This window comes from Micromesistius poutassou, assembly GCF_964030765.1.
Source record: "Micromesistius poutassou genome assembly, chromosome: 23".
Taxonomy (NCBI): domain Eukaryota; kingdom Metazoa; phylum Chordata; class Actinopteri; order Gadiformes; family Gadidae; genus Micromesistius; species Micromesistius poutassou.
Genome location: NC_140293.1, coordinates 1,832,181 through 1,847,647, shown reverse-complemented (window position 1 = coordinate 1,847,647; position 15,467 = coordinate 1,832,181). Strand labels below are relative to the sequence as shown.

General features: G+C 48.4%; 1 protein-coding gene across 1 annotated transcript in view; it reads right to left on the bottom strand.

Moving 5' to 3' along the window:
* The window catches only part of col4a6 (collagen, type IV, alpha 6), a gene marked incomplete at its 3' end in the record, with an annotated part of 83,092 nt that overhangs the window by 5,464 nt on the left and 62,161 nt on the right, over window positions 1–15,467 (bottom strand). The window contains exons 13-32 of the mRNA XM_084487318.1: window positions 15,242–15,331; window positions 14,832–14,885; window positions 14,293–14,355; window positions 14,152–14,196; window positions 13,589–13,642; window positions 13,274–13,343; window positions 13,008–13,118; window positions 12,494–12,745; window positions 11,693–11,850; window positions 10,913–11,095; window positions 10,324–10,507; window positions 7,188–7,259; window positions 6,706–6,813; window positions 6,031–6,249; window positions 5,358–5,516; window positions 2,421–2,591; window positions 1,765–1,908; window positions 1,394–1,516; window positions 701–882; window positions 71–134 (exon numbers count right to left, since the gene is read on the bottom strand). Coding sequence (XP_084343444.1) covers window positions 71–134; window positions 701–882; window positions 1,394–1,516; window positions 1,765–1,908; window positions 2,421–2,591; window positions 5,358–5,516; window positions 6,031–6,249; window positions 6,706–6,813; window positions 7,188–7,259; window positions 10,324–10,507; window positions 10,913–11,095; window positions 11,693–11,850; window positions 12,494–12,745; window positions 13,008–13,118; window positions 13,274–13,343; window positions 13,589–13,642; window positions 14,152–14,196; window positions 14,293–14,355; window positions 14,832–14,885; window positions 15,242–15,331 — 2,506 coding nt within the window. The remainder of the gene's footprint in view (window positions 1–70; window positions 135–700; window positions 883–1,393; window positions 1,517–1,764; window positions 1,909–2,420; window positions 2,592–5,357; window positions 5,517–6,030; window positions 6,250–6,705; window positions 6,814–7,187; window positions 7,260–10,323; window positions 10,508–10,912; window positions 11,096–11,692; window positions 11,851–12,493; window positions 12,746–13,007; window positions 13,119–13,273; window positions 13,344–13,588; window positions 13,643–14,151; window positions 14,197–14,292; window positions 14,356–14,831; window positions 14,886–15,241; window positions 15,332–15,467) is intronic.

Below are 15,467 nucleotides of genomic sequence, written 5' to 3'. Positions count from 1 at the left end.
ACCAGCTCGGTCTCGTTTAGACCAGCTCAATCCAGTGTGTGTGAGTGTGTGTCTGAGTGTGTGTGCGTACCTTTAGACCCGGGACGACCAGGTTCTCCGGGGTTGCCAGGGAAACCAAATCCACCGTCATCACCCTATACACGGCAGGTAGAATACCTTATAGCAACACACCTGTATACTAGCATAACCACAACTCTGTGATGTGATCTAACGCAGTCTAATCCAATCTTGTGTAATGTAATCTAGTCTATTTTGATCTAATCTCAATTATTTTGAACTGATCTTATCTGATTCTATATATTGTGATGTATCTAATCAAAAGGGTTGTATTTTGTCTTTCTATTTTAATCTAATCAAATCTATTCTATTTTCAGATAATGTAATCTGATAATGTAATCTCTGATGTAATGTAATATAACCAAATTTAATGTATTTGTACTTCTAATCTAATCCAGTACAATCAAATTCAATCCAATATAATTAAATTCAATCCAATGGTATCTAAAGTAATCAAATGCAAATGTAATTATAATCAAATGTTTGCTCTTCTGTAATGTAAAATAATCTAATCTCAAATAATCAAATAATCTAAATGGGCTCATAAGGAGTGAGTGTGTAATCGGAGTGTGTAATCGGAGTGTGTAGTCGGAGTGTGTAATCGGAGTGTGTGTGTGATCTGCGGGGGTGTGTGTGTGTTTACACTCGGTCCGAAGGTCCCGGGGAAGCCTGGGATGCCGGGTTCCCCCTTGGACCCCGGGTAGCCGGGGGTCCCAGGTTGTCCGGGGTAACCGGGGGTCCCCGGCTGACCTTTGCTCTGCTCCGCGTAGCCTGGAATGCCGGGTAGACCCTGGCGACCGGGCTGTCCGGGGAAACCCTTGTCACCTGGGCGACCGGACACAGGGAAGGCGGGCGTTAGACGTGGTCATCGCTTAACGTGAGGGAGCTCTTAACACACAGTACGTCCCTTGTGTTTCATACTTTAAGTGTGTTTGTCAACCTTTGTGTGTCTCTCACTTTGTGTGTTTGTCAACCTTTGTGTGTTCCTCAACCTTTGTGTGTTCCTCAACCTTTGTGTGTTCCTCAACCTTTGTGTGTTCCTCAACCTTTGTGTGTTTGTCAACCTTTGTGTGTTTCTCAATCTTTGTGTGTTCCTCAACCTTTGTGTGTCTCTCACTTTGTGTGTTTGTCAACCTTTGTGTGTCTCTCACTTTGTGTGTTTGTCAACCTTTGTGTGTTTCCTCAACCTTTGTGTGTCATACTTTGTGTGTTCCTCAACCTCCGTCTATTATATACAATCGTTTATAAACAATAGATATTTAACGGACCATTTAGGGGGAAAAAAATCATTTGAAATAGATGAGATGTGTTTGTAGGCTGCTGGCTGGCTGGTTACCTCTGGGTCCGGGGAAGCCGGGCAGACCTTGACCGCCATAGTCCCCTGGTTCTCCTTTCTCTACGAAGTGGGCCGGTTGAGGGGCGGAGGGCAGGCCCGGGATACCCGGGTAACCACGCTCACCTGTTGGGTGGAGGGAGGGAGGGAGAGAGAGAGAGAGAGAGAGAGAGAGACATCAGACCAGCAGAAGGAACAGCAGACAGGCATACACAGAGAGGCAGTCAAAAGGCGGATGGAACAAAGGAACAGAATGGTAGAGAGGCAGACATAAAGGCAAAATAAACCCAAATAACACAGTACAATTATTAGTTTTGCAAAAACAACACACATGAGCATCAATGAACCCCTGGAGGGCAAGAACGACCCCGTACCTTTAGGTCCAGGGTATCCCGGACCCCCGGGGCCTCCGTCCCGTCCGGGCGTTCCCGGTAAACCCTTTCCTCCAGACTGACCCGGGGTGCCTGGGCGCCCGGGGCGACCCGGGAAACCAACCAGACCTGCGAAGCCTCTGTCACCTGGACATCACACACACACACACACACACACACACACACAAATAGATACACACATACACACACACACACACACACACACACACACACAGCAAACAAATTGGTGATGAGTTCAGTGTATTGGTTCTATTTGATGGGAGCTCTAAAATACACCTCTTACACAAACTCCAAACATTAAAAAGGCCAAATTTGTTCATGATTCTTAATTCATAATTCTGTTCAGTCAAACGTTACCCTGACTAGATGTACCACAGAGTTGTCCCATAATGCATCGCTTGCCAGATATCCTTCGCCTGACTTTAAAGGTACAATACGTGTTTCAAATGGGTCGTGCGGATTCACAAAAAATTCACAATGTCGGAGAGTTGTCCGCGCCCAGCCCTGGAAACACCTAGCTTTAGTGAAGGTGTTTGTCTACAACGTTCCCACTGTATACAGTCCGTTAACCCTTGATCTAATACCCAAACTTGGTCGTTCCTACAGAGCTCATAACTGGTAAATCTAGACATCCCTACCCTTCCTCCCGGGTATTCCAGGGTTGCCGTCTCTAGTCCCGGGCCCCGGGGGTCCAGGGGGGCCTCGGTTCCCGGGGGACCCGTTGTAACCGGGCTCTCCTGGGGTCCCCTTCATGCCGGCGGGCCCTCTGGGTCCGGGGTCTCCTGTGAGGCCCTTCCTCCCAGGGAAGCCTTGGGAAGGGAGGGAGGGAGGGAGGGATGGATGGAGGGAGGGAGGGAGGGAGGGAGGGAGCGATGGAGGGAGGGAGGGATGGATGGAGGGAGGGAGGGAGGGAGGGAGGGAGGGTTGGAGGGATGGAGGGTTGGATGGAGGGAGGGAGGGAGGGAGGGAGGGAGGGAGGGAGGGTTGGATGATGGATGGATGGATGAAGAGATGGATGGAGTGATTCATATAGGGATGGGTTGAGTGATGGGTGAAGAGATGGATGGAGTGATTCATATAGGGATGGGTTGAGTGATGATGGATGGATGGACAGAGGTGAAGGGCAGAGAGAGAGGGTGACATGTTAATTTGCATACAGAATATATATCAACAGAATGTCGTGGTAGATTTGGTCAGGGATAACACACGACTGTTGGCCTAACCCAAACAAACACTTTTGTACATAACGTAAAATATGTAAGAGTGTTTAGTATTAAAGGTTAAACAGCTACAAATGACAAAATATCAACACACGTGGATGCAAACAACAACAAGAAAGCTGATCTTACCTTCAACATAAAACACTAAAAGCATTTCAGTAACCAACATGATATTTGAATTAAAGAAACAGGGTTGTGCCGGTTAGTCCATTGCCAATTCCCACATTTTCAGATGCACCCCAATGTAAAGACCTTTAAAGTCCGATAACATTGTTTCATTGCCGGGATTAAAATTGAATTGCCCTGGTTTGGGTTTGGTTTGATTAATAAATATACTTGAATATGTTACATGGTATGTTGGGCAAAAAGGTAAGAAAATCAGAGAAACATTTACAACACATCATTTGTACGGTTCTAACTTTCACTTACATTATTAAAGTCATGTAATTATTGTCAATGCCGTTTGTAAACAAACAACATATTTCTGTTTCTTGAAGATAGGCTTACAGTATGTGTTGAAAATGTTACACACTCATTTTCTAAAACTACCTAAATATTGACAATCATCTCAATAAGTCGTTTTAACTATGAATATGCTTCGGTAAAATCCTCTTCAAAATCGTATTTTCGAAATGTTAGCATAGACATCTTTTTTCGTATTACTTAATATTCTGGTATTTAAGGAATGATTTTTAGACCGAATCAAAGAAAAAAACAACTTGTTGAGATCTGTGATTTGTCAGGAGGGCTCTGAACCGGCCCATAATATCTATCAACTTGTTAGGTTGAAGTCACACAAGCCTACAAGTTACGGCACAACAGACATTACAAAAAACATCTAATGCGGGTTAGCTTGATGTTCGCGACAAACACATGGTTAGCGTTAGCTCGCAGGGAATAGTTTTTGCCAAACAAACAGGAAAACTGCTTTTTCCTTTTGTGTGCCTTTTCCTTCTCCATATGGCGTGAGAAACACGTCATTCAAGTTATTCCATCTCTCTTTAAAGCTATGCTATCAGCCATAATGCAATATCCTTCTTAAAACAAGTGAACGTTCAACAATGCGAGTGCAATGGACTAAAATCCTCGTGACATGGTTTGAGTCACGTACAAAACAATAATGAAGAAAGAACTTGAAATAATCATTGGTTGGTTCTCACTTGCTTTAAGAAAAACGTGTTGAGGTTAACGCGGGAAGGCAGGGGAGGTCCACTTAAGAGACAGAATAGAAAGAAATAGGAATTAATGGTGTTTGGTCAGAGTCATGGAAATATGAGGGGGAGGAAGACGCTGTGGAGGCTGGGGGGAGGAGGTGGGGGAGGAGGTGGAGGAGGACGCTGTGGAGGCTGGGGGGAGGAGGTGGGGGAGGAGGTGGAGGAGGGAATGGGAATGGGAGATGGAGGAGGAGGGTGCGAATGCTGGAGGAGGAGGAGGTGGAGGAGGTGGAGGAGCAGAGAAATGGCGAGCTGGTCTCACCTGGACAGCCTACACCGAGTGTTCCAACGCCACCAAGGAAAGGAGGTAAGGATGCAAGGAGACAAGGGTTGGTGGTGAAGGAGACGAGGAAGGAGTGAGGTGATGAGGAAAGGAGGGGATGCAGGAGGGAGGGACAATGGAGAGAAAGGGGGTAGGGAAGAGGTGAGGAGGTTTTTTTGGTGATGTAGAGCATCAATCCATTATCAAAATGACAAACAAAGATGATGTGTTTGGGTAAAGATCAACCATACAGAGACATGGAGTGTACCAACACCCTAACAAGAACAGCTGAGGTCAAATACGGCGACTCAATGGTATGGCTCGGCATGCTACTCTTCTGCAAACAATAGCAACTCACAGAATACCTTGAGTCCATACTGGGGGTGTCATAAACGTGTAAAGTACGTAGTAGTAAGTAGTTGTGGTGGTGCTCTAGTCGTCTGACATACGCAGAAGTGACCAAACGGTAGCGCCGATTTAAATTAGACGGTTGTGTCGTCACAAAGTTGCAAGAGTTCAGATTGAGGTGTGTACAAGAAAAGCAAAACAAAACTGAAACTCACGTTTCATTTTACCAAGTACACCGTCACCATCGAGACTATCAGTGGTCATGGAACGATTGTACGACTAAATTCCTTTCACAGACACAAACATGTTCAGACTTGGCATCAAAACCCGACTCTGGCGGGATCCGACCTCAGAAGGGATTGGATCGCGAAAGTTAAAAATAACCCCTCTGACAATCAAGAGCCAACGTTTTTCAAGGGTTGCGTTCACAAATCGATTTCCCGATGGGAAAACCCGCCATCAAACCCCGATTGAGATCGGCACGCACAAGCCCCGGTATTCCGGACGTTTCCGAGCTGTGGCCGCACTCACCTGGAGATCCGCTGGGTCCCATAATACCCGGAGCCCCGCGGGGCCCGGGAAAGCCTCCTGTGATGTCGCTGGGCGGGCCGGGGAGACCGGCAATCCCGTTGTAACCGCTGTCCCCGCGGCCGCCCTTGGGCCCGGGAACGCCGGAGCGACCGTCGAAACCTGAGGAGGGAAGAAGACGTCAAATAGTACCCGCCAATTAAATGTTAAACGGACGACAGCCAGCTCGTCGGGAGCAGTCAGGGTGAGGCATCTGGCTCAGGGACACCTCGACACTCCGCTTAGGAGGAGCCGGGGGATCAAACTAGCAACCTTCCGGTTACCAGCCGACCCGCTACTATCTCCTGAGCCACATGCCGCCCGAATACTGTACCATCGCTTGGTATTACTACTGATCTACTATGGCTGCTGATACCAATACTACCATGGGTTGCTATAGGCTCCCAGCCCGGCACCGCCCGCCTACGTACTTCCGCTCAATTTTCATTTCCCTTCAGTACCATGAAATGAAGTACGAGAGTCTGGAAGGACCAGGCTAATAGGCTCCCTTAAACACACAGAAACACGCACACACATGCACACACACACGCACACACACACACACACACACACACACACACAAGCTGCATGTCGGCCACCCCGCTGAAGCGTCGTATAAACGGATCCCGTGACGTACCAGGGGACCCCGGTCCACCGGGGCTCCCCGGCTGGCCCTTGTCTCCGGGGGCCCCGGGGAGTCCGTTGAGTCCGGGGGAGCCGGGCGTGGCCCCCAGGACGTCTCCGGGCTGGCCCTTGCCGCCGGGGATTCCCAGGAGGCCGTCCTTCCCTCTGACGCCATCGTAGCCCTGGCCCGGGAGACCGGGGGCGCCGGGGTCGCCCCGTATCCCGGGGAAACCTTTGTTTGTGGGGGGGGGGGGGAGGGAGGAGGAGAGGGGTTATATGCAGCGCCATGGCAACGGGTGGCTTACAAATGAAAACGCATTGCTTTCTCCCATGAAGAGAATAGTTCATATTTTAAAAAAAACGACACAAAGTAGAGTACAATCAAAAAAAACAAAAATATATATATATATTAAAAGTTAAGCCAAACTGAAAACTAAACGATTATTGGTCTGCCATTCAAGCCTAGATATGAAAAAACACCCCCCAAAAACAAATATGAAACCAAAACAAATATGAAATCAAAACTTTGCTATTGAAACGGCTTCAGGACCACGGACAGTTCCTCAGGACGACGCTTTACACAAAGTGTCAGATCCTGAGCCTCGACCAGCGAGACGAGAGGACCCCCAGCGCGTCCCCGTCGTCCCTCTGCTCTATCTCCCCTCAGGCTCGCTGTGCAGGGACCCACCTTGGGGTCCGGGTTGACCTCCAAAGCCGGGGTCTCCTCTCTCGCCCTTGCTCCCGTCGAAACCCGGACGTCCAGAGTTGCCGGAGAACCCGGGAAGGCCTTTAGGACCTGGTGGGGAGGGGGGGGGAGACACAAAGTCATCTTAACAAACCGCTCTAGGACTAGAACCATCTAGACCATCTAGAACCTTCTGGAGCTCTCTGAAACCTTCTCCTACTTTGTAATCATCGTTATGAACAGGTATAGTGGTTAGACAGTACAGACACGTCATTAAGGAGCAGACTTATTTTATTATTATTATTTTATTGTATGTGAGGGACTTGGAGTCTGCCTCGTGTATGCAAAGTGCTGTATAAATAAAGTTTTTCAAGGCCTTGCCTTGCCTTAAGGAGCATTCCTTAAGGGGTCATTTCAAGAGTGCTTACAGGTAGACTTTGAACATTGGGGATCAAACCAGGAACCTGCTGGTTAGGGGGTCTTACCTGGCCGCCCGGGTGATCCAGGGTAACCGGGGTTGCCGTCATCTCCGGGGAGACGGCAGGGTAGCGTTTGTCCTGGTAGCGGTCACATTCAGGTTAGCAGGGGGTTAGCCACCAAACACGCTAACAAGACGACTACAGCATAATGGGTTCGACTAGATGTAGAACAAATATCACTAAGGAGGTCGTAGGTTCCTAGGCCGAGGATGAGATGTTTATTATGAGTCCACCCACCTCTCGCTCACTGTACACCAAACCAAACTCTCAGAAATACACCGATTATCTGCTAAGGTGCACACAGGTATACATGCTGTGCTAACATAGCAATACAAGGTTATGGTTAACTTATCATGTCATTACTTTTCAATTTTAAACTACAAACAGTCAAAAGTTTATTCTCCATACCAAAAAATATAATAATCACACATTCATCTTCTTCATTTAGACGGTTGGGCATAAATATTTATTTGGAAGATATATATTTTTGACACCTGTGATTGTCGATTGCACTCAGTCATACTGCATTGTATTATTCTTTGTTTTGGGGGGTTAGCTCTATTTTAGTTATGAGAATGTTATTTTTGTCGGTTAAATGTAGTTAGTATTTATTTTATCAGTTACAGGTGGTTCTCAAAGCACAATGTTATGGTAGAATATTAAATATTACATGTAGAGAGTCTGTGGATTATTTTTGTTAGCCCCACCCACCAGACATCATTGGTTAAAGCACTTGAAGCAGAGCTTTTATTAAAAAAAAAAAAGAAACATGCGGCAGGTTTAAGCAGCTCTGATTGGATGAGGGAGAAGGCCAACCATTTTGCATCTGGACAACAACCTAGAGGAACCTTTTACGTTTCTACGAGATCTTCTGTCAATCATAAAGTGATTCCGCCCAAATGGAATCCCCGGGGAGCAGGTAAGACTCTTCCATTGGTTAAATCATGAATAAATGATTGACAGTTGTCATAAGACTACATTCCCCATCATCTTTTACTTCCGGGAAGTGCCAACAGCTGTTTACTGTATATGTTAATAGTCTTCAAAAGACAGTCTACAATTTTATAAAAAATGTATTAGGACAAACTACCTTGAGTCAAAATAGTCTGATGGCTTAAAGTTTGTTGGTTTTATCAATGTTTTCTCATTAAGCTTTTTACCATTCATGTGTTTTTTACTGACATATCTATAGCATGTCATAAAGCTGGTGAAAGAGCCTGAACTGCACTGGGGTAGCTGACATTTTAGTCTCGCTGGAACTTGTCTCTGTCTGTTTGTACTCGGGGCTCACAGAGAACTCCAGGAGCCATTTCACGGGCTTCTTTTTGTCTGTTGTTGCTGGGCGGTCGACAAAAAACTTTTTTCGTTTACCCACCCGTTCCGTCAGTTACATCTGCACAGCCGTTTTCTCCTGGACGGGTACACATGCACAGGGAGGTCAGTAGAGAGAGAGCGAGGAAGAACAGAGAGAGAGAGTGGGAGAGAGAGAGAGAGAGAGAGAGAGAGAGAGAGAGAGAGAGAGAGACATAGATTGAGAGATACAGTGAGAGAGAGAGAGAGAGAGAGAGAGAGATAGAGAGAGAGTGCGAGAGAGAGACAGATAGATTGAGAGATACAGTGAGAGAGAGAGAGAGAGAGAGAGAGATAGAGAGAGAGAGTGCGAGAGAGAGACAGATAGATTGAGAGATACAGTGAGTGAGAGAGAGAGAGAGAGAGAGAGAGAGAGAGAGAGAGCGAGAGAGAGAGAGAGAGAGAGAGAGAGAGACAGAGAGATAAAGAGAAAGGCAGCAAACAGGCCATTCAGCGTCAATAGGCCAAACAAGCATAAAAAAAAAAGAAATCAGTTAACAGTTGTCAGCAAATCAGCATTGAGATGAAATCACTACAGACGCTCATTCAGTTAAGGCAAAAGCAGTTTAAGAAAAGCTGCTTTATTACAGAAGTGCTTGTATGGGTTATCCTCGTCGACGAGAAGAAGAGGAGAGAGAGAGAGAAAGGCTGACCCTCTTGTTACTATGAATTATTGTAATTTTTATGATAATCAATTCACCCAATCGAAAAAGCTTATCACCGCATTAAAAAGAGTACACGAAAGAAATCCAACCACAGGAACAGCGCCATCTATGTGGAACACCCGTTATCAACAAGGGCGCTCTCTGATTGGCTGGAATGGTGCCAAGTGATGTCACTGGCTTCTCAAACCAGTGACATCAGTTGTGCTGGTTCCCATTGGTCAGAAGAGTGACACGTGACTCTTTGAAATGGACGGCGCTAAACACACCGGTTAATAGCCCTTTCCCCTCACTCTCTCCAAGTTTCCGTGAAGGAGAATAACCGTCTTATTAAAAGTAAAATGATGTTCAGGCATATATGCATCGATGCTACGATGGCACGCATTCATACAGACTGGTTTTGTGTTTTTCAGTCTCCAGGGAAGCAAGGCTCACAATTTCAATGCTGAAATCCATAGGTAAGAAAATCCAGTATTCACTCCAGTATTAAGAGTTGGTATTCAAATATAGCATAGATAAGGCTTTTTATTACTAATACTAAGCTTGCTTTTCTCAAAGACTGAAGAGGCACAAATCCAGTTTCAAAATTACAGCACTTCCAAGATGCACTCAGTCATAACGCATCAATCAACCAATCAACCAATCAAATCCATGAAGCAATCAGTCAATTAGGCAGCTGGTGGATTGTTATGAGCTGTAAAAGACAGCGTTCAAGCGCATTAATGGAAACCATTAATCTTATAGGTCAATTATGCGGCTGCAGGGCAGGGACAGGAAGTGAGCAGCGCTGTTTCCTGTCACATGGCGTCTTGCAGAAGAAGGAGGAGGGGGGGGGGGAGTCGGGGGGGGGCGCAAGGTGCGCTTGGTGGTGACGAACGGTGAGAATGTAAGGATGATATTGCGACGGCAATATCTCTATCTACAATAGCTAGGGCGATATGCAAATTAGATGGAGGGGTGTCACGAAGTTCGTGTCTTTCCGTTTTTTTTTTCTTTTATTCACACCTGCTTGGAACACACACACACACACACACACACACATACAAACAAACACACGCGCACGCACACACACACATACACACACACACACACACACACACACACACCACTCCCCTCCTCTCGTCTCATACCTGGCGGTCCGGGTTGACCCGGTTGTCCCGGTAACCCGGCGTAACCGGGTTCTCCGGCGGCCCCTCTCAGGCCGGGCGCGCCCCCGTACCCGGGACCCGGCTCTCCGGCGCGCCCCGGCGGGCCCTTCGACCCGGAGAACCCGGGGAAGCCCTTCTCCCCGAGGGTTCCGTAGCCGCCGTCGCCCTGGCAACGGGGAGGGCGGGACGCGTGAGTCGGCATTCAGCTGAAAGTGTGCGTGTGTGTGTGCGTGTGTGTGTGTGTGTGTGTGTGTGGGTGTGTGTGTGTGGGTGTGTGTGTGTGTGGGTGGGTGGGTGGGTGGGTGTGTATGCAATGCATGCGTTGTTTATCTAAACAAGTGTGTTTTGTGCATGCGTGTGTACTTGTACGTGTGTGTGTGTGTGTGTGTGTGTGTGTGTGTGTGTGTGTGTGTGTGTTTTATGAATGCATGAGTGTGTGTATGTGTGTGTGTGTGTGTGTGTGCCTGTGTGTGTGTGTTGTGCGTGTGTTTCGTGAATGCATGAGTGTGTGTGTGTGTGTCAGTGTGTGTGTACATTAGTGTCGTGTGTGTGTGTGTGTGTGTGCACTCACCGGTAGACCCGGGGGCCCGGGGAAGCCGGGCTGTCCATCTCTCCCGGGCTGACCCATCTCCCCAGGGTGTCCCCGGGGTCCGGTGGAGCCCAGCTCCCCCTTGCCCCCCAGACCAAAGGAGCCGTAGGAGGGCTCTCCCTTCTCTCCCTTACGGCCGAAGAAGCCCCGCTCGCCCGGACGGCCCTGCACAACAAAACAAGCCTCCTCTTAAAGACCAAGCCCAGGGTCTCCCCCTGCAGGGCGTCCACTGCCGGTTCAGATAGATGATACGCTGTATGTGTGATGTAATAAATGACATATTGAATCAGACGTTCAACCTCCGGGCACCTAGCCCCGTCAGCCCCAGATTTGTAGTGAAAGATGGTGTCGAGAAAATCATATTCAAAATGTGGAATACGATTTATGCTTGTACAATAATACTGCAGAGAGAGAGACATCTTCGGTTCAAGAGCGAGAGCAACAGACAGGTCAAGATATATATATATATATATATATATATAGAGAGAGAGAGAGCGAGAGAGAGAGAGGGAGAGAGCGAGAGATAGAAAGTGAAAGAGAGAGAGAAACACATACAGACAGAGAGGGAGAGAGGGAGAGTGATAGAGACAGAGCACACTGATCTGAACTGAACTAGAACGAGAGAGAGAGCGAGAGAGAAAGAAAGAAAGAAAGAGAGAGAGAGAGAGAGCGAGAGAGAGAGAGAGAGAGAGAGAGAGAGAGAGAGAGAGAGAGAGAGAGAGAGAGAGAGAGAGTGTGTGTCTCTTCTTCTCCTCTCCTCACCGGTGGTCCGACGGTATTTGTGTATCCAGGGGTACCGGGGTCTCCCCCCTCCCCCTTCCGCCCGTACCCGCCGGGGATCCCGTCGGGTCCGGCGGGGCCCGGTAACCCTGGGAACCCCCTGGGGCCCCCGCCCAGACACGCACAGTCTCCATTCTCTCCTAGGGGAGGGGAGGGAGGAGGGAGGAGGGAGGAGGGAGGAGAGAGGAGAGGAGAGTAGAGGAGAGGAGAGGGATGGGAGGAGAGGAGAGGGGGAGGAGAGAGGAGAGGAGAGGGATGGGAGAAGAGGGGAGGAGAGTAGAGGAGAGGAGAGGGATGGGAGGAGAGGAGAGGGGGAGGCAAGAGGGGAGGAGAGAAGGGAGGAGAGAGGGGATGGAGAGAGGAGAGGGGGAGGCGAGAGGGGAGGAGAGTAGAGGAGAGGAGAGGGATGAGAGGAGAGGAGAGGGGGAGGAGAGAAGAGGGATGGGAGGGAGGGGTGAGGGAGGAGTGCAAAGAGGAAAGCGGGATAGGAGAGAGATGAGCGAGAGGACGATAGGGGGATGACGGAGGGGGGGAGTGATGAGGGAGAGAGGGATGACAGGAGAGGAGGGTAACGACATAGGGAGAGGAGAGAGTTGACAGAGGGATGAAAAGTGAAAGATGGAGATTAGAATCATGTGAGTTAGATAAGCGGGAACTGGAATATACTGTTTGTGTGTGCGTACGTGTATGTATGTGTGTGTGTGTGTGTGTGTGTGTGTGTGTCTTTATGTTTGCGTATGTGTGTGTGTGTGTGTGTGTGTGTGTGTGTGTGTGTGTGTGTACCTTTGTGTCCTCTGTAGCCAGTCCCACCAGGGGGGCCCCGGGCTCCGTCCTGTCCAGGGGTCCCGGGAATCGCCCCGGAGTAAGGATCTGAAGTGGCAGTCGCGGGGCGCCCGGGGGGTCCCTGCAGTCCCTGCAGTCCCTGTAGCCCTGGAGTCCCCGGCCGACCCTCGGGGCTGTAGGACGGTCTCCCGGGGTTACCTCTCTCCCCCTTGGGGCCCGGGGTCCCGGGGAAGCCCGGTAACCCGGGACGATCTGAGATTGACAGGAGGAGGTCAATGGATTAACGGGTTATTGACGGACTGATCGAATGGCGGTGAATAGATTTATTCAGTTTATTCAGCATGTGTGTGTGTGTGTGTGTGTGTGTGTGTGTGTGTGTGTGTGTGTGTGTGGGTGTGTGTGTGTGTGTGGGTGTGTGGGTGTGTGTGTGTGTGCGTCCGTGCCTGTGTGCGTGCCTGCATGCGTGTGTGCGTGTGCGTGTGTGCGTGTGTGCGTGCGTGTGTGTGTGTTATACCTGTTCCAAAGCCGCTGGTTCCTGATATTCCAGGGGGTCCGGGGTAACCAGGGGGTCCCTGGTCGCCACGGGGACCGGGATAGCCATCCGAACCGGGGTCACCTGGTGAGCCTGCAGCCAATCAGAGGAGGGCAGGAAGTGAGGAACAGGAAATAGAATACATCCAGAAAAAAAGGTAGCAAAAGGGAGTATGTGTGTGTCTGTGTTTGTTTGTTTGTGAGTGTGTGTGTGTGTGTGTGCGCACACACACACACACACACACACACCTTGAACTGAAGCCCCGTTACTGCTGGTGTAGGTCGGTGGTCCTGGTGGTCCTGTGTCTCCTTGGTCGCCCTGGCAACGAAAGAAGACGGTCAGCAACACCATCATGCCATAGCAACGCACACACACCAGTCAACGACAGAAAGTTTACAAGTCACCCAACACCCTCCAGTGTGTTTAAAGTAATTTAATTAAGAAGCAAAAGCCTTCAAAACAACTCGGTCCAAAATGAGTTGCCAACAAAATAACGTAAACGACATTACTGTCATCTGGTGGTGAAACTGAGGTACTGCAGGCATGCCGCAAATAATGATCACCTTGGGTCCTATGTATCCGGGCTGCCCTGGTTGACCATTGTGTCCTCTGTATCCCTGAGTGGAGAATAACAAGCATTAAGAGTCAATGAAGTGTTATTATTAAACTCACCTGTGTATCCCCTTCTATATAAAATGTGACTATATTATAATTATATCATTTAGATGCTATCTCTTCTACCCTTTTAGGTTCTGTCTCTATTTTTCTAAGACGTAGCACTTGAAGCAGGTGCTTATTTGTTTAATTGTATGTACTCGCGTTATTCTTGTATTTCTGGGTTGTATCTTCATGGTAGAATACTTAATGTAAATCGCTTCGGATTAAAATGTAGATTAGATGGGTACTTAACAGTAGCACATATAACAATATATAATATTAAATATAAATAAAATACAATAAATGGAGTGGATATAACACATAATCAATTGTGAATAAATTCCCAATAGAATAAAAAAGAATATGTATACTTATTGATTTAACTTCATTCAACAATTAACTCCATTCCTGATTCGTTTGTACTTTTATGTTGATCATTTGTAGTTGTATGTGTTTCTCCACAGTTTACCTGCTGTCCAACTCCACCAGGCGGGCCGTTGAAACCGGGAGGTCCCTGTTGGGAGGCACAGGCACACGTTTAGTTTACAAAGCCTTTGAAACAAAGTGTGTTCATTTAGTTCCTTTTATTTGTACGTTTGTAAGTCTTTACCCGTCCGCCCGGGTATCCAGGAATTCCCTTCTCCCCGATCTCCCCCGGAAAGGTAAACGGGCCCTGAAGACATCCAAACGTCAGAAACACACAGGAAACGCTCTGACCACCGCGGACGTCCTCTGACCACACCTGAACTCTCCGGTTTCCAAGGTTAAAGTCCTAAAGGCTGATGAGTGAAATCACAGCAGGACTTTTACTTTGGAAACCATGATACCTCCATTACATAAATGGATTGCATTTCTTTATAAATGGAAGGCATTTATATTGCGCTTCTCTAACCAATAGCCACTGAAAGCTCTTTACAATATGGCCTAGCATTCACCCACTAATACACCCATTCACACACCGACAGCGGCGTCAGTCATGCAAGGCAACAGTGCGCTGGTCGGGAGCAGTTAGGGGGAGGTGTCTCGCTCAGGGACACCTCGACACTCAGTGAGGAGGAGCCAGGGAGCGAACTAGCAACCTTCCGGTGACCAGTCCACCTAGGCTGAACGATTGATGTTAAAAACAAAGTGATGTTTAAGAACACGTACGGGGGCACCTGCTCTCCCTGGATACCCACGGCCACCTTTATAACCTGGATCGCCCTGAAAGAGAGAGAGAGAAAGAGAGAGAGAGGGAGAGAGGGAGAGAGAGAGAGAGAGAGAGAGAGAGAGAGAGAGAGAGAGAGAGATTATAATTTGATTGGAGTTACATTTCATTGCAGCGACAGCATAGAAGTTTCTGCAGTGAAAATTGTATGCCAATAACGCAACTTGACTGATGAAGATGAAACAATGTTGATGTGTATTTGTGTGTGTCTGTCTGTGTGTGAGTGTGTGACGATGAACTGGCATGTGTACGCCACGCGGGGTGTGTCTAAGGTCTTTCTCTCTCCTACTGTGCCCCCACCTGCCCGAGGGCACGTGGGCAGCCGCCCCCCCCCCCCTCTCCTCGCAGTTACCTGAGCTCCTTTGTAGATGGTGAGAATCCCTCCTCCCATCTGAGAGCCGTCGCCGTGGGTACCGCTGGGCCCGGGCAGACCCAAGTCTCCCTGGACACACAAAACACACACACCGCAATCAGCCAATCGAGAGGGGGAACACAGGCAGAGGGGGCGGGAACCAGGAAGTGGAACAAGGTGAGAGTTGAGGGAGATGGAGCACGAGCGAAGAAGAAGAGGAGGACAC